Below are 23131 nucleotides of genomic sequence, written 5' to 3' on the forward strand. Positions count from 1 at the left end.
CTTCCAAAGCAATTTTCCTTGTGATCCCAGCTCAATCTTCTCATCTATAAAATGGGCCTAGTGTGCCCTACCTCACTGTAAATATAAATGCCAGGAAAGAAGTGTGGTTTAGAACATGGGTGGTATGGGATGCCCAGATGGCACTGTGTGCTTGGGAGCGTCGTCTGCATGACTTATTGGTCACCATGCCACTCTTGGCTCCTATGAAGTGCTGTGAGCATCCCAATTCAACACTCTTCCTTGGGATATTAACAAGTGTTGGTGCGTCGACAATTATCCTGATACTAATGACCAGGAGTACATCTCTAAGGCAATTTAACAAATGGAACAGACCAAGAGAAACAACAACAATAACAACAACAACAACAGCATTTTAATAGCTGGCCCTCAATCACCCTGACGACTAAAGCACTCAGTCATTTATGCAAAACCATTTCCTGTTCCCAGACCTCCCTCCGAACTCCATTCTGTCTGCCTGGCAAAGATAAACCAACACAGACAGACAGGAGGACCAGTGAGTCTGCAAACAGCGTCCTGTGGAGAAAGGGGTGATGGTATTGAAGAGCTTTGACTGAGGACCACAAGGCAGTGTGTGCATGTGCGTGTGTGACTGCTCACACACCCGGGAAAGCATACTATGTACATGTGTTTAACGGTACTAGCCCTGATGCCAACTGTTAGAGAAGAAAAGAGATGGGCAGAGGGATATTTAAGGTTAGGCACATGCTAAATAGAGAAGGTAAATTTTCGAAGCAAACAAAATAGAAAGTAAAAAAAGTTAATGCCGAGTGCAAGCACAGGGAGGAGGAGAGACATGAACAGTGTTCCAGTCTTGGAAGGGGCTGTGAACAGAGGAGGAATCCCCAAGAGTTCTTAATACACTCCAAACCAGGCAACCTGGGCAGGATGCGTGGGGAAAATCCTGGGGACCTCAAATTAATAAATCTCTTTCTGCTTCTGGTTTGACCTCCATATTGCTAGTGAGGCTTAGAACAATCAGTTTCCTCATCTGCAAAATGGGAATAATACTTAATTTTAGGTTAAACTCATTCAGTATAGAAATAGCTGGGTATTTCAAGATTCAGATGCTGACCCATGGTGCACACTCATGATAAGCAGAAACTATAACATTCTCCTATGCATAGAATGGTACACATAGTGTGAAAATCCTCCTTCCACACCCTCCCCACCCCTCCATCCTTCCGGAAACACACCTGGATTCCCTTCCTTCACATCCTTGCCCTCTCTTTTATTTTTCACTAGGGAACCTGACATTTCTTTTGCCATCCATGGCAGCAGGCACTTGGGACTCCATGAAACACTCTTTCCCTCCCCCTCCCCCCCCCCACGCCGACCTGTCCACACCCTGAGCTAACAAAGGTCTTCACAGGCCATAAGTGACCTAACTGGTAAAGCTTTCTCTACGTTTCCTCTTTCTTCTTTACACCATGGTCTATTTTTCCAATCCTTTGAAGGATTTTCCAGCTCCTTTGAAGCATTTGAGGCATGGTTTATTTGGTAAGCCATGCCGGGCTGGTTGGAGCCAGACCCAAGAGTACTTGTGCAAACTATACAAAAGAATGAGTTTTCACCTGGTTAGTTGCTCCCATCCTGCCCCACCCCCCATCACCTCAGGGTACATCAAACAAATCAAGGCCATTTGCAGGGACTTCAACTGCCTTCCCCAAAGTTCCTTAAAACTCAGGGATGAACCTTTTTCTTTAAAAATAAAATAAAATAAAAAGGTTTGATCACAGTATCAATTATTTTTCATCTTCTTACAATAGCATATTATCTATTTCTAATTTTCACTATTTAATCTGATTTTATTTATGGTTGTTGGTTATCTTTTGTATTTTAGAATTTACTTCTTAAACCAGAGTCTAACTATAGGAAGAGATTCTATTTTCCATTCCATTGCTGCCCCATGGTCCCAAAGTGGACTTCAGATGAACTACCACCTTGTCTAGTCCCCTGGGCTGGCTGGCAGCCCTTGCTCAGCAGCACAGATGAGACCTCGTTGCTGCCAGCTTGCTTCTTTGGTCAGAGGCTTTAAACTCTACCCTTTGTGGATCTTCTCTAGAGGACAGGCCAAGAGAAGATCTTCTTTTCTCCGGGGCCCTGAGAGAGTGAGGGATTGCAAAGGAGCTTAAAGAAAAACCAAATTCGGAGAGTCATGCTTGATCTGCAAAGAGCAAGGGACAAAGAAAGCCAGGGCAGTTCTGTGAGTTTCTCTGGCTCTTATTCCAGAGGGACTCATGGGGAGTGTCTTCCCAAAAGAAACCTAGAGATATGTCAGCTTGGTAAAGGTACCAAACCAGAAATCAGACTACAGAGTCTTGGGTTCCAGCCCCAGCTCCGATGCTCTCCCATTTCACCTTAGACAAGATTACTGTCCCTTGTCACCTGCCACTATCTCCTTTCCCCAAGATCCTGATGTCATTACACAAAATCCATTTAGTCTAAGCTTTTTCTGGACAGGCATCTTGTGTTTCTTCTATGCTGATAGCTCTTCTAGTCACAGACAAGCCGGGAGAGATTTAAATAGGAAATCTACGTCTTTTGATGGGTTTACAAAAGCCACATGTAAGTCCACACCAGCATCATAGTCAAAAATGACTGTAAGCAGCATATATTGCACACTCCTCACTCTGAATTTTATTCCTTAAGGGGCCAAGAACACCAATGCTCAAGGCCCCTTGAGCCCTGTTATCCTTCCTAGAGCCAATATTTAAAAAAATATAATGCCCTCTCTACATAAATATCCTCCTATCAAAATAATCAGAATGGGTTTTCTGTGTGTTCACACCATCACCACCATTTGATTTTTAACATAAACTTTACAATATGTACAGGTTTGTTGGGATAATACACTTAAGTGTGAATTGTAGAAACCAAGCATGTATAATATATACATGTACATATGAGCAACTGTATTCACAGAAGTGCATTGTTGGGTCATCTCTGATCTGCATCAAGCTGACCTCATCAGAGATATTAGAGATGAACACAGTACAAAGGGAAATGGCTGACTGAAAAATGGTAACTTCGCATTGGAAAACTTTTCAAGTAGAGACCCGTAAACTCCCAATGAATGCTCCTGACCCTATTTAATCAAAAGAAGAGGGAGGACACATAGACAGGCCAAATTTCAACTCAAGTAGAATAAATAATGCTTTTGGAAAGAAGGCCTCTTTTCTTTAGACCTTGAATTACTATTAAATACTGACTGATAAATTTGGCTTCCTCCTAAATTCCATTTCTTTAAGTCCAGTTAAGTCTATGATAGCCAAGGTTAGTGCCAACCAGCTCCATCTTGAGACAGGTTGCAGCCTTTTCTTGAGGATTCCCACAAAAGCTCCACGCAGAGAAACAGTACAGAGATGTGTACCCCGCCAATGGGTACATCCGCTCTTCTGACGGCGATTTCCGCTTCTCACGTTAGTATTTATTTAGGTCTTAAACCGCAAGCCCCTCCAGTGCAGGGTGTTCATTTATATGACAAGCAATTACTAAAGCTGCACTTTTTAGGTTTAAGGGAGATAAATTTTTAATCACCATTTAATTAACACCAACTTTCGTTTTCTTTTTCATTAGCAATTCTATTTGCAAAGAATTCAGGGCATTTGTCATTTCCTGAGAAGGATGCAGAATATTAATACACATCAGCGGTAGACACATCAAATAGAATAAACAACGTGAGACAGTGTGACTACCATGGATCGTTTGGCTAATTAACTGCTTTGGCTAAAGTCCCATTTAAATAAAACTATTTCATTTGTAAACAAGGTGCAATTTTCTTTTTCTCTCCCCAGAAAATAAGTGTGAATTGATATGACGGGTTTTGATGAAATGGATAGATTTTAATGTTTCCACCAGAAAGCTAAATATTGAGCCTTCTCATGTATCGTCTGAGGCAGGAAGGGGAAATCCCAGAGCATGGCAGCCACTATTTAGCTTGCTACAATAATGCAGAGGACAGAGCAGTCCCCAGTGGTGAGGTTACCACCCCTTGCTCCCAGGCAAGTCTTACTGACAGGAAGACACATCACTGGGGGTTTGCCTTTTTGTAACACTGAAGCCAGAAGTGGCCTGAAACCTACAGGTGTAAGGGTGGCAGGACTGTTTCCCAGAGCACTGAGGTTTTGCAGAGTTAGGGTCATGTCCTGGAAATTTTCTTGTATGCAGGATATGGAAGCCCGTCTATTTGAGTTCAAATACTTCCATCTGAAGGACAGTTTGGCGTTTTCCAAAATAGGGAACCCACCAAAGCTTCCGAGATGACAAGCTGGCTGTTGGGTTCAGGGACGCTGGCTTTTTAGCATCCGTGAGCCTAAGAGCTTGGAGACTGAATTTAACACTGGGACCCTCTAACACAGTTCAGGGCTTCCCATCCAGTCCTCATCACCTCCTATGGTAGGCTCCATCTGCCACTCCTTGTGTTAGTTTTCCAATGAATGGCACTCATTTGGATTACCTTCAAACAGGTCCACATGGTCACCTTCCACTTGGAGACTGACCCTCTCAGTTTCTTCTTTGGAATTATCGCATGTAAGAGTCAGAGAATTAGTGCAGGAGGAAAAAAAAATGTTTACCATACAGCCCCTAACTACCAATGAGTTATTTATATATGTTGATTTTAAAACATATATATTCTTTCCCATTACACAATTGGTAATAGGTACTTTTGGAAGCAAAATCCACATTTTAATTTCTTTTTTATAGGGTTAATAGAAAAAAAAAAGATTGATCTCCAGATATTCTGGAGAAGGTTTAGAGGAAGCAGCAGAACTGTAATTTGTGCTCCCACTGGAACTCAGTGGCATCCAGCAGCTGCCCTGGGCTTTGAGAACAATGCAGGAAAGCAGAGCGCTCTTTGGATTTATGGCAAGTCACTAATGTGTATTGTAAGGAGACTTCAAATTCCCTTCTGTGAGGACACGACAGAGGTCCTAGCAGGAGGAACACAGGTCTGGAATGCAAAGGAGAAACAACGTGAAGGAGTTAAAAGACACTACAGACGCTGAAGCCTAAATTTAAGATTTAAGAAACTAAATCTAAAATTTAAGAAACTGGGGAGACTGTTTCAGGTTCTCCAATGCAGACTTCTCCATCTCTGGAACTTAGGGAAGGAGAGAATGCTGGATCCATTGGAGAAAATGTGATTTTGAAGTTTATCAACCTAACCACTGGCACGGCCTCAGCACCTTCTGCGCTCTGTCCTCATACCCTCCACTGCTCCATCGCCGGCACTCGGCTTATTGCATCTCTTTCGACATTATGGACTACTGGAGGTAGGCTGAACGTTTCCACTGCTCCATTGAACACATTCTCAAGCTCTACGAGAACTCCCCTGCCTCCAACTACAGGACAATACCAGCTACAAACCAGAACACCCCATGACAAAAAGAAACAGGATGGAATTGCAACCTGTAGTGCTGTCCTTTTCTCTGAGAACCCAAATCAAAACCCAGTACAAAGGAAAACAGGAAAGGCTGGTTGGTCCCTTTCATAGGAGCAAGACATCGAGATGGCTAAGTCTTGTGCAAAATACCATCGCCAGCTATCCCAGCAATTTCAAGGTCTAAATGCATTGAAAATATAATAATTGATAGAAAAGAAGCAAATAAAATGTCTAATTTATATTATTTGCTATTTAATGATATGTCCTTTTCTAATAAGTATCATAACTACCTTTTGGATCTTTTTTCAAAAATATGGTAGAAAATTTATGTGCTAAGAAATTTTCCATGCATGAATAGTCCTCTCACTGTCTCCAATTTTTTAAAAATAATGAGTATCTGTCCTATCATATGCACACAGGCTTGAGGGGACCAAGAACAGGACAATGTGGGTGACTCAGGAATGACAAATGCATTGAAGATTTCTTGTCTGTCTCTGTTGGTGCTAAGGAAATGGTGCACATTTCAGAGGAGGGAAAACCCTGTCTTACAGAGTTTATCCTTAGCTGGGAGGGTGCTTGTGACAGATGCACAAGTGGTTTATCGTCTGAAGGCTTTTGATTTGAGGAGGTTTGTATAGAAAGAAGTGTCTAATAGAGTTTCCTGACATTAAGGAAGATAAATGTAAAACCATGCTAGCCTTGGGCACACAGAGGGCATGGTACTTCTTACAGATTACACATGGCTGCTGGTACATGTCACCACATTAACAACTCTAGGAACACAACACACAGCTAATTAGACACCATCGTGGCTTTTTGGGGACAGAACACATTACAATTACTCTGGGAGGGATCGGGTAAGAGATACTATACAACCCTGAGTCATCACCAGAAGGGAGGAAGCGCAAACTTACGTACATAAGTCTTCAAGATAAACTACAACGGCCACTATGTCATAGACAGAAGATCCACATCTAGATATCGAAGACAGAAATGTGTTTATGCAGTGCCGAACAAGACCACTGAAGCTGAGGGTGAGAGATAAGCACACATTAACATCCAATGAGATTCTTCTAGCTCTCCACCTGAGAGTCCCTGTGGCTACAGATGTGTTCCAGATGTGTTGTGGGGACAGACTACAATGAAAGTAGCATACATACGATGGGCACACTGATTTGCTATTCTTTGGGGGGGAACCTGGAGTTCTTGGGGGCTGAGCCAGGGTTGTAATGGAAGGCATAACAAGAAAGCTGAGAACTGTTACAAGCCAAACTTCTTAGTCCTTGCGCAGGTCATTCTTACTACAGTGCGGATGCATTCTTAACTGTCTTATTGTCTGTGTTAGACGGACATGCATACCATATTGCTTATTCTGTGTTAGAGAAACTGAGGCATTTCTGATGGGGAAGTTACATGGTGGATTGACCTTCATGGAATTGGAATATAGGCAATCACCAACATCACTGTTGCCATCTGATGCACCATTATTGCCACCATACCCAATCGGCACGTCTGGGAGACTTGCCCGTATTCATTTATTTGTTTTTGGTTAAGGATTCACCCATCTGGCATGTGCTGTGGTCAACACATACCTCACAAGATTCCTTGAGTGAAAGATTATGGCATGGAGCCATGTGCAAAAGAGCCAACAAAAAAAGTACCTCCCTAAGTCCTCTTCCTTCTAGCAAGGTACTATGGGACATCTAACATTTACCCTCCAGTACGTTGGCCATTCCATATGTTTCCTTATAGATAAACACTGATGGAAGATTTTAGACATCAGATTCGATACTAGGCATTTTCTTGTACACACGTCTATTGCTGCAGGAATTTAAAACCCTGGGGGTAGAGTACATGTTATTCTTATTTGCAGCATAAGGCATAACATGCTCTGAAATGTACACATCACTGTGGCCCCGACTGTCCCTGGAGCAATATGATGCTGTTGACCTCAAGGATGACCGAAGATAACCGTCATTTACTGCCTGGGATGGCAATGAGTGTTTGTAGGGGTCCGAGGGACATCTCCCAATAACTAAGCGTTGGTCATCCCCATACGTGTGAAGGAAAGGATTATCAGAGGTGTGGTCTGGCAAGAGAGACTTGCTTCTCTTGCTGTCCTCCAGACCTTGGGGGAAAAGGGAGCTTTTATTCCCTAAGAGTTTGCTTGAGGGGACACTGAACAGGCTCCCGTATAAGTTACCCTCTAGAAGCCGTTCTCTGTCCTTGAGGCTTATGCTCCGGGAGGGCTTGCTAAGGTCTATCTCCCTGGGCTTGTCAAGAATATTATCATAGGAGTGCTGCCGGTTAATCCTTAGCTTGTTCTTCTGGAACTGGAGGGCGTTGTTCTGGGACCAGTCCTGCTGGTAGGCCTCCTCCTGAGTAGCTGGGTTCCCTGTCTCCTGGAGCATTTGGTCTTCATCAATGTCATAGAGGTTCCCCATCCGCAGGCAGGCATCACACTTGAAGGGAGACCTCATGGTGAAGTGGCCTGAGTAGGTAGGCAGGTTCGAAAGGCAGCTTCTGCAGTGTGTGGAGTTCTGCCTGTATCGATCACTGCCCTCACTGTGTGGGGAACCCTTGTCTTTCAAGGTAAAGTGCTTGGCGTAAAGTTTATACTGGTCATTGTTGGGAAGCCCATCTTCATTGTGTAGTGGATTCCTGCTCAAGGGCAGTGTAGAGTCTCCCTTGCGGAAGTTCTCATTGTGGTCTTGGTAGGTATCTGAGAAGCCCACATTCTCAGGGAGGGAAATGTTCTCAACAAACTGTGGAGGATCTAAGTGGAAACTGGGCTCCTTCTCACCATCGATGGTGTAGATCTTATCCCTGGGAGAGCTTGCTTTGGTTTTCATGTAGGTACGCTCAACCTCACTACAGTCCTTGGGGTATTTGGAGGCCATTGACCTTTTGAAGTTATCCTTGGTCTTGTGGTTCTTATTGTTATCTGGTTCCCTGTGGCATGTGGCCCGGCTGGAAGTTTCTGAAATGTCAGAGTGGGCTACCTCTTCTGGAAGATACCTAGGACTCTTTAGGGAGTGGGTCCTATTCTCCACAATCTTCTCATCCCTCTGTGAGACTGGGTTCTGGTTCAGAGAATCCTGGCGTAGAGACTCCATGGACTTCTTCCAAAGCTGCCGTGGTCGGGAGTTCCCTTTGGATTCAGTGCTGACAGCCACCTCCACGGTGTTAGGGTTGGACTCATTGAGAGTGAGAGGATGCTGTCCTTGGAATACATAGTTACTAAGGTTGTCTTTGTGCCTGTTGGCCACAAATGTTTGGAGTTCATTCATGTTGTCCCCAAATATGCTGTCTTTCCCCTGAAAAGACCTATTGTCTGAGTATATTAAATTCCCCTTGTCTGAAACCATGTCCACTATAAGGGACCCTCTTTGGATGAAGTCAGAAGTTCTTTTAGGTGAGTCAATTCTTGAAGAGTTCATGTTGGACATGTTGGAGATGTTCTTGGCAGACCGAAGAAGCTTTAGCATGTTGCTCTGTGACCCAGTCAGATTGAAATCTGGAGACTTCTTCTTTTCTTCAATGTGCACACCATGGATACAACTGTAGATGCCCTGTGAATGAGGAACACAAAACACACATCAACAGAGGACACCACTGTGTCTAGATGGCACTAGTATGAAACCACTTGCCCATCTGAGCTTTACCTGCAAAAGTGAACTATGGATTTCTTGTGGGAATCATGGAGAGAGATTGGAATTCATTCTGAATCCTGATTATCTTACGTCAATAGATAAAATCCAGTGATGTGTAAGTATTTACTCAGTATTGAAATGTTCTATTAAGACTCATCTCATAAGTCTCAGAAAGCTCCAGAAATTTACACGGTTCACGGGACTTTATTCAGATTATATAAGCAGTAACAATTGTTAGGGAGAGGAGACTCCATGACCATTAGAGCTAAGAGACTCTTGCAGGTAGACCATTGGAGCTACCTGCAAGTCAGCAGGAAGCTCCAGTAATGAAACTAGCTGCTCTACTGTTGACAGGGGAAGGGCTCCTCGCTCATGCTGCTGTAATAGGTAGAACATATTTAGATTTGTAACCTCCTGGCTTTCTTCTACTCATATCCAGATTTTGGCCACCATACCTATATGAAAACAATTGTATCAAGCCTGTGAAATTTCATCTGCCTCCTCCTAAGATTGCCAGGAAGCCATGCCGAGAAATGGATTCATGAGGCAGATCTGTTGCAGACTTTGACATAAAGTCTGTGTCATTGTGACTCTGATCATGGCTTTCCTGAGCCCCATGGCTACATCAAACTCAACCCAGAAGGGATGCTCTCAGAACTGTGAAGTCTGAACTCATTTGGACAGCTGCACTTTGTGTCTGAAAACAGTCTCCACTTCAGCCTTACAAAAATGCTGCACACAAAGCATGATCATCTCAAGTTTAAGCAACCTTTGCTGAGACTGTGTCCACCTAAGCTTTGTGTTTAAGGTCCGGAACCCAGGAACTAGCACTGTGCCAATTCCCTTCTTCCTTCTTTACTCTCCCTTCCTCCCTTCTCCCTCTTTCCTTTTCTATCCCTTCTTCCCCTTTCCTTTTTCCTTTCCCTCATTCTATCCCTTTCCCCTCTTTTCCTTTCTTCTGCCCTCCTTTCTTCATTCTTCCCTTCCCACTTTTTCCCTTGTTACACACTTTCATCTACTCCTTTATTTCCCTCTTCCCCTCCTTCTGTTCTTCCCTATTCCCAGAGTCCTTAAGTTCCTTCCCTTCTATCCCCATTTCATCCATTCTTGGCCTTTCTATTTCCCTCCCTCCAGCCCTCCCTTCTTTCCTCATTTCCTTTCTTCTTTTCCTTCCCTCTCTCCCTTCTTCCTCCCACCCTTGCCTCTTTCCTTTCCTCCTTCCCTCTACTTTATCTTTAGTCTCCTTCTCTGTTTCATGGTCAGTTTCACTGAGAATGCTAGAACACTCAGACGGTGGACAAAAGAATTATATAACTCTGCCATGTGTTTCATAGAATCTGGCACATTAGTTAACCCCTAATTAGTCATATAATACAATCTTACATGTAATCTAGAGGGAGTCTCCACCTGTGTGTGAGAAATTGATGTTTCCTCTATGTCAAGGTCGGGTAAAGTCTTTGTCTCCTCTCCTTGATGTATTATGAAAAACACAGTCTTATTTTTTTTCTAAATTTGTACCTTTATTCTAACAAGCTCCCGTTCTCCCTCAGGATAACCTATAGACTTCTGTGCACCTGCCACCATAGTGAAATGTGCTCCCCTGCAATCCTGACTGCTGGCTGTGCTCCCCTGCCACTCTGAACAGCTGGCTGTGCTCCCCTGCCACTCTGAACAGCTGGCTGTGCTCCCCTGCCACTTTGAACAGCTGGCTGTGCTCCTCCTACCTCCAGAGACACTGATTTTGTAAGGAAACCTATGTGTACTTATTGTCTGGTGATTGTTTTACTCTGGGCTGCAGGGCCAGTGTCCTGGAAGAACTGGCAATGAGGAGAGGTATCCTCTATGGAGCAAATACCCACCTTGGGAGCTTTCAGAGCATCACAAATCAACACCCTTGGGAAGAAGTCCACACTCTGAACTTGACTAACGTATGTGACTCAACTCTGTATACAGGTCATGTGTGTGTGTGTGTGTGTGTGTGTGTGTGTGTGTGTACAAGTACACTCATGCTCATGCCCTTGATCACATAACTATTCACACATGTGTGCAAAGGCCAAAAGGCAAGTATGGGTGTTGCTCCTTGGGAGTTGTTATCTCCCAAGCTTGTTACTTCCAGGAAAAATAAGATGAAAGTTTTTTTAAGCCCCCTTTTAAGATTTGGGGTCCCAGTTTCCGTATCCATAGAATGGTGTGATCATATTAACCTCATGAGGTTTCACAATGAGATAAGAGAGAAACCAGATCTGACTCTGGCCATTATCCACACCCACCTTGCCATCACTGGCAACCCTCCACTGTAGGCTTATTACATCAACCAACATCATGGGCTGAACTTTCCATTTGTCTCTTTAGTACAGAAAGGAGGCAGGGAAATAATGGTACCTCCTTATCTATACTTATCAGGTTGCTCTGATTTAGAAGACAAATGATATTGGAAGAGAAGAGCCTCTGCCCCACTGGACTCTCTGAAGCCTTCGGGATGCACCAGTAGTGGCTGGGTATCCCTGTCTGCCCTGGAGGGTGGGAAAGTTCAAATTCTGCCAACAAAGCCTCACCTACACTCCCCAGTCCTCTCAGTTTCCAGCCCTAACTTGGTTAGGTGGGGATACCGGACTCAGTTCATGTCTCATGATGATGATCCCACCAACGTGGCTGTCTGTCTCAGAGAGAAGCTAGATTTACAAGCAAATGCAACAGTGTGCATTTGCTTAACATAATCCCAGAACCATTTGGATATGAAAAGCCTTTAGTAATTGGCTGGGAGAATTAAAGTTGGCATAATTCCTAGCTATATGCATGCACGTTGTTATTTTTAAGCAATCTGTGTGTTTAGATGCCATCAAGCTAATTAGGAAATATGTATTTGCACAGAACCCAAGTCAAGTGTAATTGAATGGAGAAAATAAATCCTCCTCACAGAGCTAATGTGTACCTTCTGAGTCTCCAAAGTCCTCAAACTCACCTAATGCTACGAATACACAAACTCACTTTAAACTGATTATTTCATTTCCTCCAATAAAGAGCAGCATATAAAACTAAATGCTTTTCATTAAGATGGGAAGATGAAAGAAACAGGTAGATCAATTTAAGGAAAGATATATGATAGATAACTAACTAGATAATAGATGATAGATGAAAGATACATGGCAATGAGATTGATAAATTGACAGACGATGACAGAAAGATGATAGATTGATATATGACAGATGACAAAGCTAGATAGACATATAGACATACAGATAGATAGATAGATAGATAGATAGATAGACAATAAATTATTGATAGATAATAGATATATAGATGATGGATAAACAGGTGTCAAATAGACTGGTAAATGATGACAGATGGTTGATAAGTGATAGATAGATGATAGAGATGGATGAATAGACATACAAATGATAGAGAATAGAAAGATAGTTAATAGATTGGTAGTGATAGATAAATGAAAGATACAGAGATGATGATGGTGATGATAGATTGATTATAGGTAAATAGATGATTGACATAGGTTTATATAGATGATTTGGTAGACATTAAAATGTCTCAGGAATATGCAGTATGTGCCTGATTCTCTGAACCCTTTGTGTTGTTCCAGACTTGGCTGTTGTACCAGGAAGGAGCTGTTTGGGGTACTGACCCTGCTGATAGAGAAGAGTAGCCCGGGTCGGTCAGAGCACACGCCCGTGAAGCAGAAGCGCAGCTTCCAGTAGAAGAGGTGCTCCCAGATGAAGGTGATGAGGCTGAGGGCCATAGCTGCAGCCAACATGTAGAACACGCCCGCCATGTTATCAATGTCCAGCTGACTGCTCATCACCTCATTCTTCTCGTTGTGGCAGATGCCTGTAAGCCACAGTGTCTCCAGTTCCTCCATCTCACCTGCACAGAACAGAACACCAATAGGCAGTGAAGACCTGAGCACCTGTCTTGGTGTAGATACTTATGAGTTGGGGCCATGTACATGACTTACAATGGTGTGACTTTAAGGTAAGTTGCTGAGCTTGGCTGATCTTTGGCTCTCAGTTGAGGATGACACCTCCCTGCTGGCATTATGGTCAGGATTAAATTAGGTGATATTTACAGTGTGGTGATTTTGGCAGTTCCTGGTATAGTATTGATCATGGTTACAGTCTCCCCATATTATTGCCTTTGTCCTCTACAAGCCCCAAAGCCTCTCCCACCCAGGCTCACACAGGATAGGCATGCTGCCATGGAAAGACTTAACATCTGAACCTCTCACTTACATGAATAGTGTGTACAGCAAGAGTGCATATTCCAGGCAGTTGTGGGAGGGGGGGTCAGTTGAGTCTGTCTTGTTCACATGAAGTCTCATGAACAACAGCTTGTGCTACTATTGACTGTAAGGAAGAGAATGCCTGGAAACCGTGTCTGGCAGATGGTGGACCTCAACTATAATAGTTTCTTCTTCCTCATGTTTAGAATACTCTAAACAACTCCCCAAACTCACTCACAATAATGAGCTTAAGATACTAAACAGCAGTGGAAGAAAGACATCTTGGTGCTGAATGGCTCTTGCAAAGTGAACATCTTCCTCACTGCAATAAGCTGCTGAGGAAACAGGTGCACTTTTCATTGGAAATAAAAAGGCGGCGGGCTCAACACTATCTGTTCTGTGCATTTTATCCAATCCCCTTAGAATAAAACTCCATGATCTCAATGTCTAGTAATTACACAAGCCATTTACAATTCACTAAGCAGTGGCATTTACTCCATGATTCAGCCTCAAGAATTCTATCTCAGGGATATTAATCATCAAAGAAAACTTATATGCTAAATGCGAATCATGACTCTATTGTGTCTGCTCTCTAGGCTGAGTAGGAGGTTTTTGATGGAAAATGAAGGACAGTTTTAAAGTTCATATCATTGCGGATTTCAAGTGAGTCTTGTTTTTAAGTTTTGTGAAGTCGGAGCGTCATCAATGCCTTTGGTTTACTTTTATTTCTGAAGCAAGCTAGTGGTAACATTCCTGGCCTTGTGATGACGTTCAGGTTTCCTAAGATTTGAACCGCTGTTGTAGGGCGAATGTTCTACTCACTGCCATTCACACGCCTCACCATCTCTCTTTTCTCTCAAATTGCTTCTGGGAACTTCCTTTCGATTTTGGCATAGAATATTTAGATATTGGTCTCAGTATGATTCTGATGACTCTTAGCTTTAACTCTGGAAGGAAAGTTCCCACCTATGGCCAGTGAGATGGCTCTGTAACACCGGCTGTCAGGCCTGAAGACCTGAGTTTGATCTCTGGGAAGCAGATGGTGAAAAGAGAGAACAAACTCTGACTTCCACGTGTATGCCTTGGCACGGGTCTCACTCCACATGTACACACATATAAATATTAAAAAGTGAAAGTTTCATCCATTATTGTTTTAAATATAAACTCCCCCACCTTAACATTTTTGTTTGTTTGTTTATTTGTTTTTCAAGACAGGGTTTCTCTATAGCTTTGGAGCCTATCCTGGAACTAGCTCTTTTAGACCATGCTGGCTTGGACTCACTGAGATCTGCCAACCTCTGCCTCCAGAGTGCTGGGACTGAAGGCGTGCATTGCCACCACCCGGCAATCTTAACATTTTTAAAGTCATGTATTCTTCTCTGTAACCCTTCCCAAACTTTGACAACTACTGGCCTATGGTGTCATCCTTGCACAGTGTCATATAGTCAGCTGGAAATATTCCAGACCGGCTTCTTCTATGGCCTGATACACACTTTCCGTGTTCCCCTGTCTTTTCTGGATCAGTAGCTCTTTTCTTCCCATTACAGAGTTGCACAGTCTGGATACAGATTGCTCATCTGGTCACCTATGGATGCTGATGTCATTCTTTCCAAATTTGCACGGTCACAAATAAAGCCACTACAAACACCGACCAGTGAAGACTTTTGTGTGGATACTTTTGACTCAACTGGTCAAAATATCCAGAGAAATTTTGCTAAACCCTCTGTATTATATGATAAAAAAAAATGTTGAACTTTCTGTCTAACTGTATTCTGTTTTGCATCCCTCATATCCACAAGACTGAATTAGTTTTGTCAGAGTTTGGGCAAGACTGTTGCTCTTTTCATAGGCTGACAGTGGTATCTGATTGCTGTAATTAGCAATTCCCTAATGACCTGTAGTAGCTCATTTTGTCCTGAAAATTTTAACACAGGGCACTGCCAGTCTATTCTGTAGGTTATTAACCTTGTCTTCATATTTAGTTATCTCTGTGGGCTGGAACTGGTAGATCCACATGAAGATTCATTCTCTAGTTCATTTGTTCCTTAATTGGTGATATTTCACTTTATGTTTTCATTTTAATCTCTTCATTTTGCATGAGATATTTATTTGTTTCTTTCACAACCTTAGCTGTTCTTTTCATTATGATTTCCAAACCTGTTTTTGTTTAGCAATTCCAAACCTATAGCCAAAGGGAGTAATTCTTAGACTTATTCTGTTTGCTCTGTGTTCTCATTCATGGTAGTTGATTTCCTTGTGACACTGTAGTCTTTCAAAATTTTATTTAGTCTTTGGTAATTTTATATGTGCATACAGTGTGCTTGGATCATATCTCCTGCTGTTCACTCCCTTCAGCTCCTCTTGAGTGCCCCCAAGATTTACCTCCAAGACTCAACTTATACATGGGTTTAGAGCATTATCCTCTAGAGCACTGGCAACCTACTATGTGCCACATTGTTGAAGAAACAAATTCTTTTTTCATTGTCCATTAATTGACAGTAGCTCCTCTGCTGGGGTGGGGCTTTGGGAGCCTCTTCCCTGATGTGGGATTCCCCTCTGTATGCTCTGAATATGTTAATAAAGAATCTGCTTTGGGCCTATTGCAGTGCAGAATAGAGCAAGGCAGGAATTCCAAGCAGAGATAGAGGAAAAAAGAAGGCAGAGTCAGGGAGATGCCATAGAGTCACCGAAGGAGACAGATGCCTGGGAACCTTACTGGTAAATTAAGAGCCTTGTGGCAAAATATAAAATAATAAAAAAAGGTTAGTTTAAGATATAAGAGCTAGCTAGAAATACAGTTAAGCAATTGGCCAAACAGTATTGCAATTAATACAGTTTCTATGTGATTATTTCAGGTCTGGGTGGCTGGGAACAAACAAACAGCCTCCCCCTATAAAATAGAGTGCCAATGTGGGCCAGCTACATCCACATAAAACCTGAGAGAGCTTGAAAAATTCTAGGCACACACACACAAACAGTTAAGCATGCCTTCATGGTAGCAGCATTTTATCAGGTGGGTTCTGTTTGCTAGAAGCAGCAGAGGCACAATTCCATTAAGAGACATCTTCCTGACTCAGCTGTCGCAGCAAAAACTGCATGGCTCCTTTAAGAAGGCTTTGTGGTTTTTCTTCATTGCATGATAACCTCTGGCTCTTTCAGGAGGCTGAGTACTTAAATGGGGTCTATGAGCAGTGTGTTACAAATTGCTTAACGATGACATGGGCCCTGGAGCTGGGGCCATGTGTATGGCTTTCAGAGGTAGTAAACAAGCCTCCAGCATGTTGGACCGGGTGAAGCCAATAGGCGGAACCTCAGAGTTGGTTCTAGCCATGCCTTCTTAACATTTAAAAGAAAAAAAAAAGTGCTCCTAGTCAAAAGATAATTATAGTTACACACACAATAAAGACAAATTCAGATGGAAAAGACCTCTAAATGGGTCACGGTGTTGGATAAATGTACATAGACTTGAGAGAGAAAGGAAAAAGAATATAGACAGTTATAATATAAAAGAGTACAGACAGACACAGGTTATAGAAGTAAAGATAATAAAATAAATATTAAACTTGTAAAAAAAGTAATAAGAGTTTAAAAAAAAGCCACGTAATGATGGAATATAAGCAGAGAGTCTGGATTATTTATACTATTAAGTTTTCTTTGAATTTTTTGACTGTAAATGAGCTAAGTACAGAGAGACATTTCATTGTGCTGGCGGCTACACTAAACCAACCTATATATTTTAAAGGTATCTTGACTTCAAAATTTGAGTCTAAGGATATGTTGCTTTGGAAAAGAGGTTCTGCTTTTATTTCCACAGAAGATAAGAACCTGTGAATTCCTTCCAGACTAATGTGGTTTGACAGATCAAGGCCCCCTGAAAGGTCTCTATAAATCCCCAAATATTTTGACCAACAAAGAATGCAAGAAGTTTAGAAAAAAGCTACACACAAATTCCCAAATATTGTCTATAAATGTTTGTGTTCATTTAAAGGGAGATATGATATAGAGATAAATACATTGCATTGGTATGGATCTTGGTTTATTAATAAAAATTCAAGGTCAATTTTGTTATATGTATATTTCTGCTCTTGATTAAGGTATTGTATTTGTGCATCCCATTTAAAATTGTAAGTATGATTAAAAACACGGGGTAATAAATAGTCATTTATATTAGTCAAGCTTGTAGTCATGTTAGTTAGGTTTTCTAGATGTACAGAGATACAATGGATATCAAATGGATAGTTATTCTTCAAAACTTTCAAATACTTACAAAATATAGCATTTAAATGTTTTAAGAACTTAGGACTTTTCATAACAATGAGACACATCTGTTCCTAGCAGCACCAATCTACTTCAAGAGGATGATGGGCATCAAAGAGGTTCCTTATGGAACTGGTTAGCCATTTGGGCAAGAAACTGCTCTTGCCTGGACTGCTTGTTGGTATGCTGTATGAATTGGACGTGCAAGACCCACAGAAAAAATGACTGCTAAGTTTGCCAAAAGAAGGTGAAATGGTCCTTCAGAGTTTCTACTTCATGAGAGAACAGCCAGACATTTTGCAGGATGGACACACACACATAAACACAGACACGCACAAAACAACTGATAAACATTGCCAGTACAAGGCATTAGAGATCTTCAGATTTCCTGCTTCACAGAAAATTCTGGTGATACTATGGGCCTATAGGCTAAAGATGGATGCACCAATGTTACAAAAGAACTTTGGGTGACTGTCCAGACAGTGAGATGTCTCTGTCAATTGTAGAGTTTTGGAAGTTGTTTACAATGCACTTCCTGTTAACATAGGTAACCTTCTTGGGTCTTTGATAAAATTAAAAAATAGATAGTTATAATTATAGTTTTCCTGTGTTACAATAAAACAAGAAATAGTTATAAATATTGTAACTATAATTCTTGCATGATACCTGCTTTGTTATATGTAATTTTACTATGTTAAAGTTAAAATCTTCCTTTTTATGTAGACAGAAAATGAGAGGTAATGTGGGATTCTCCTGTGTATGCTCTGAATCTGGTTTGTTACCACTGTTTAATAAAGAAGCTTCTTTGGGCCTACTGCAGTGCAGAATAGAGCAAGGTGGGAATTCCAAGCAGAGAGAGAGGAAAAAAGAACACAGAGTCAGGAAGATGCCATGTAGCCACCAAAGGAGACAGATGCCTGGGAACCTTACTGGTAAACCATGAGGTTCGTAGTAAAAAATAAAATAATAGAAATGGGTTAATTTAAGATGTTAGAGCTAGCCAGAAAAATACTTAAGCTATTGACCAAACAGTATTACAATTAATATAGTTTCCATGTGATTATTTCAGGTCTGTGTGTCCAGGAACAAACAAGAAGCCTCTTTCTACACTTCCCTGTCCTTGCTGGAATGGTAACTACTTTGATCTTGCAAAGATTGTTTCCTGTCAACTGTAGTTGTTGTGAGTTTGAGAGTGCTATGGTCCTGTCATGTCACAACAATCTCCCCTGACCTCTCACTCTTTCTATCATTCTCTGAGCCTTGGAGGGGATGTGGTATGACATAGATGCCTCATTTGGGGTTAAGCATGCCCTCATTGATTTTTCCAATTTCAGGTTTCAGTATTAATCACTGCCTGCTGTATACCTTTCTAATAGTTAATCCTCTGCTTAGTTATTTTCCCTCTCAGAATCATAATCTCCCCAAAGATCACAGGGTGTCAGAAGTGTCCCTAGGCATGGTTTTAGAGTTGGCTTCTACCACAGTTCCAGGAGTTTTCGGTGCTTTCATTATTTGTAGGAAAAAGATTGAATGTGATTATTGTACCGTTTAAGTGATGCATATTTACTCTCAAAGGCATCTGTGTTCAGTTTCTCACTCAGCAACAAGCACCTGGAAATCCTCCCTTCATTTGCTTTGCTTTGATGGATAGAGATTTTTCCAGCTTCTTTTTCATAGACAAAATGACTCATTGAAGGTCTCAGAGTTATACATAAGAAGGGGAACATGCATAATTATGAGAGGAAAAATATCAAGCACTCTATCTCCCAGCAAGTTTGTCACCCAAGATAGCAGTTGTGGTGAGTCAGCATTGGGGACAGAGTGGCAGGAAGGGTTATCTTGGCCGAACTCGTTCCCTTCCAACAAACTCCAGCACCGTACACAGTCACAATGCCATGGAAGATGTGTATTATCTCTTGTCTACCCATCACCAATACAGACTCATCTGAAGCCCTCTGCCCACCATGAGCCTCTGGAATTATATAATTGCTTCCTCTCTAAAGCCACTAATATCACTTCCTAAAACACAATGTATTGTTGAGTTTCCCCTCCCTTCAGTTTGTGAGGACACACATACAAAATGGGTCTTTCTCCATAGGGGGATTCATAAATTCCCAGAATATCTTCTCTTTAATGTTGTCTCCAGGATTATAAACCAGGACACTGGCAGTCTGGTTAAATCTGGCTAAAAGAAACACTGCCTTGATTCCTTTCAAGATGCAAGTACAAAGATTTTTTTTTGTCTTTGTCTTTTGCCTGAGCATACCACACCTCTCTTTAGAATTAAGCCAACTTGGTAAGCCCAACCTAGATTGCAAAAGGAGAGTGATGTTACATTTCTCAGCAGTGATTACAGCCTGTACAAATCATTTCCCAGTTAGATAGTTCCTGCCCTGTGGCCTTCTTCCCAGTGTAGTGAACTGTGGTTCAAATACTTTCTCATTCCGTTTTTAATTTGTTTGAGTATATTATAATCTCCTTCAGGGAGATCAAGGACCATGTTTTATGATTTTGCTATTTCTCATGGCCTGCAGCACACACTAAGCATCAGATTCAAACTGTTTCTATTTTTTTCTTTGTATCCCCAAAGCTTAACTTGGGCAGGACTACAAAACATGCAGATCTTTTGCTGTTTTTCTGAATTAGAAATAGATGGAAAGCAGAAACAAGTGGGGAGTGTTGTAGTGAACTAGAGAGTGAGCCTTGGCAAAGAGGAGGCCCTGAGCTGGGGTAAGGCCCTGAGCAGGTGTGAGGAAGCCCTGAGTTGGTGTGAGGAAGCTCTGATCTGGTATGAAGTCCTGAGCTGGTGTGAGGAGGCCCTGAGCTGGTGTGAGGAGGCCCTGAGCTGGTGTGAGGAAGCCCTGAGATGGTGTGAGGAAGCCCTGAGCTGGTGTGAGGAGGCCCTGAGCTGGTGTGAGGAAGCCCTGAGCTGGTGTGAGGAGGCCCTGAGCTGGTGTGAGGAGACCCTGAGCTGGTGTGAGGAAGCCCTGAGCTGGTGTGAGGAGGCCCTGAGCTGGTGTGAGGAAGCCCTGAGCTGGTGTGAGGAGTCCCTGAGCTGGTGTGAGGAGTCCCTGAGCTGGTGTGAGGAAGCCCTGATCTGGTATGAGGAAGCTCTGATCTGGTATGAGGAGGCCCTGAGCTGGTGTGAAGCCCTGAGCTGGCGTGAAGCCCTGAGCCGGTATGAAACCCTGAGCTGATGTGGAGCCCTGAGCTGGTGTGAAGCACTGAATGTCATTTTCATAAGGAAGAGCTTGGCATCACACATCCCATTGTCAGCTTAGCCTCTTACAAAGAGGTCAAAGCACCATTGGTTTTATCTTAGAAAGGAGTGCTAGCAAATAGGACTGCTAAGCCTGTTTCCTGACGGAAGCTAATTCTTGATGGGAGGACAGAGACCAGGTTTTCCCGGGAGCAGGGGAAACTTGAGTTGTGGCCAGACCATACTATCTTCTCCCAGCAAAGACTCTCTCATGTTCATGCCTCCAGTGACAGTGACCCATTGGACATTGCATCTATGTCAAAGGTTCTGATTCTCTCTTCTAGGGATGCATTGCCATGTGCAGGCATCACTGCCAATGTTCTGTTTACATGGGTTCTGGAAGTCACATTCAGGTTCCCACAAATCACCTTGCTAGCACATTGCTGCTGAGCCATCTCCCTAGTCCACATATTTTATTTAACAAAATTACAAAAAAGCTACTATATTCAGGCAGCGCCATAATTTGTTTTTGTTTCCTTAAACAAATCCATCACCCTCATATTGACATACTGTGGCTGGTCCCATCACCATTACCATCTGAAGCTGAGATTTAAGGTAGAGAAGTTGTAGAATTTCCTTTTGTGTTCCAGTTCTGACATCTACCAGGTGTAATAGCACAGCGTTGGTAACATCATCGGAGAATTGTTAAAATTAAATGATGTGCACAGTACTCAGATGTTGATGACTCTTTAGTGTTTCCAGGAGTGGGATCCTTACTGCACGAAGTCAGGGGAGCTAGGGGTACAGTGAGTGACACAAGCCTTTCCAGGCCCTTCCAATCCAAGAATGCCCAGCCCTGGAAGAGATGCAGCTCCCAGAAGACTTTGTCCTACTTAAAGTGGGAAGAATCGGCCTCTTACTTGCCTGAGTCCTCAACACTTCCAGGGGAAGTCCTCAGCACTTCTGCACTTTCGGAGGAGTCCCCAGCATTTCTGGGGGTGGGGATCCTCAGCACTTCCGGGGGAAGTCAGCACTACCAGGGGAAAGCCTTCAACACTTCCGGGAGTGTGCAGTTCCTTTTCAGATTAGATTTCAACCTGTTCTGTAAGAGCACCTATGACCTGAGGGGACTGCTACTGGAGGGGTTTCATAGCAAACAATGTCACTGCTTTCCAGCTTCCCAGCATGTCTCCCATGAGGTCAGTTTTTGTTTTTAATGCACTTTGTACCTGTACCCTTTATCCTTTGTCCAGGCCCATGAATGTGCTAAACATATTTTTTTTTTTAAATCATCTCCCACATATAATCTAGCAGGCAGACATCTGCATTTTTTAACAACTCAAAGCCCTTGATTTTCAGCACGGGTGATGAGAAAAGAGAAGGAGCTGGTGGTTTGGGTTTTGTTTGTTGTTGTTGTTTTCTTTAACTCATTGACACATTTTTGAAGGCATATCTATTTTTTATTTAGTGATAAGAAGCATGCTGCTTTTGGCTCTGAGTCCTCTAGAAAGAGACTGCCACGCAAATCAGTAATCATGTCAGGGTAAGATTAGGTTTTTGTAAGGCTAGAGGCAAGGAGAAGCATGGAGGGCTTGTGGATCCGGGAATAATTCGGAATTTGGGGGAAGGAGGAAAAGACTCAAAAGAGGGGATAGAAGAGCAAAAGGACTCCCAGGTTTGACCTTGAAGCTCAAGATACTTTAGCTGTTGCCCATGTTTTTGCAATAATAGTTCCCTGAGAGGAGGCCCAGTGTTCCCTCACATAAAATTTAAAAAAGACCGGCTGGAATAGGGGAGTGTATGTGTGTGTGCCTGTGTATGTGTATGTCTGTGTGGTCTGCATGTCTATGTATGTCTGTGTGTGTGTCTGTGTTTGTGTCTGTGTTGCATGTGTCTGTGTGTCTGTGTATCATGTCTGTATGTATGTGTCTGTATGTGTCTGTGTGTCTGTGTGTCTATGTATGACTATGTGTGTGTGTGTGTCTATCTGTGTCTATGTGTCTGTGTATCTGTGTCTCTGTGTGTGTCTGTGTATATATGTGTGTCTCTGTGTGTGCCTGTGTGTATGTGTCTGTGTATGTATGTGTCTCTGTGTGTGTCTATGCATGTGTATGTGTGTGTGTGCGTGCATATGTGTGTGTGTGCATGCATGCACATGTGTTTGTTGTGGCTCATCCAAACTTTAAATTTGGATGATAATTCTAAAGTAAGGCGAAAGCTTACCAGAAAAATCTATCACAGTGATACAATCACTACTAGAGTCTTGTTGGCAGAACTCGAGAGGACTGACTGGATTCACTGTGGGATGCCATCATGGTCACTATCACCCATAACCATTTATTCTGGATATTTCAGCTGTGGGTACTAGGCTGCATGCCTGAGCATAT

General features: G+C 42.5%; 1 protein-coding gene across 2 annotated transcripts in view; it reads right to left on the minus strand.

The window, feature by feature from the left end:
- Positions 1–7176: 7176 nt before the first annotated feature.
- The window catches only part of Grin2a (glutamate ionotropic receptor NMDA type subunit 2A), a 411054-nt gene continuing 395099 nt past the window's right edge, over positions 7177–23131 (minus strand). Inside the window, exons 11-13 of one of the 2 annotated variants that reach the window (XM_050137109.1) lie at positions 12695–12933; positions 7802–8976; positions 7440–7458 (exon numbers count right to left, since the gene is read on the minus strand). In XM_050137109.1, the coding sequence (XP_049993066.1) occupies positions 7440–7458; positions 7802–8976; positions 12695–12933 (1433 nt within the window). Of the gene's footprint in view, positions 8977–12694; positions 12934–23131 lie in introns of both variants that reach the window. The other variant, XM_050137104.1, reaches the window with a different exon arrangement.

Source organism: Alexandromys fortis, unplaced genomic scaffold (assembly GCF_014885135.2).
Source record: "Alexandromys fortis isolate MF-2015 unplaced genomic scaffold, M_Fortis_MF-2015_v1.1 scaffold_29, whole genome shotgun sequence".
In the NCBI taxonomy this organism is placed as follows: Eukaryota; Metazoa; Chordata; class Mammalia; order Rodentia; family Cricetidae; genus Alexandromys; species Alexandromys fortis.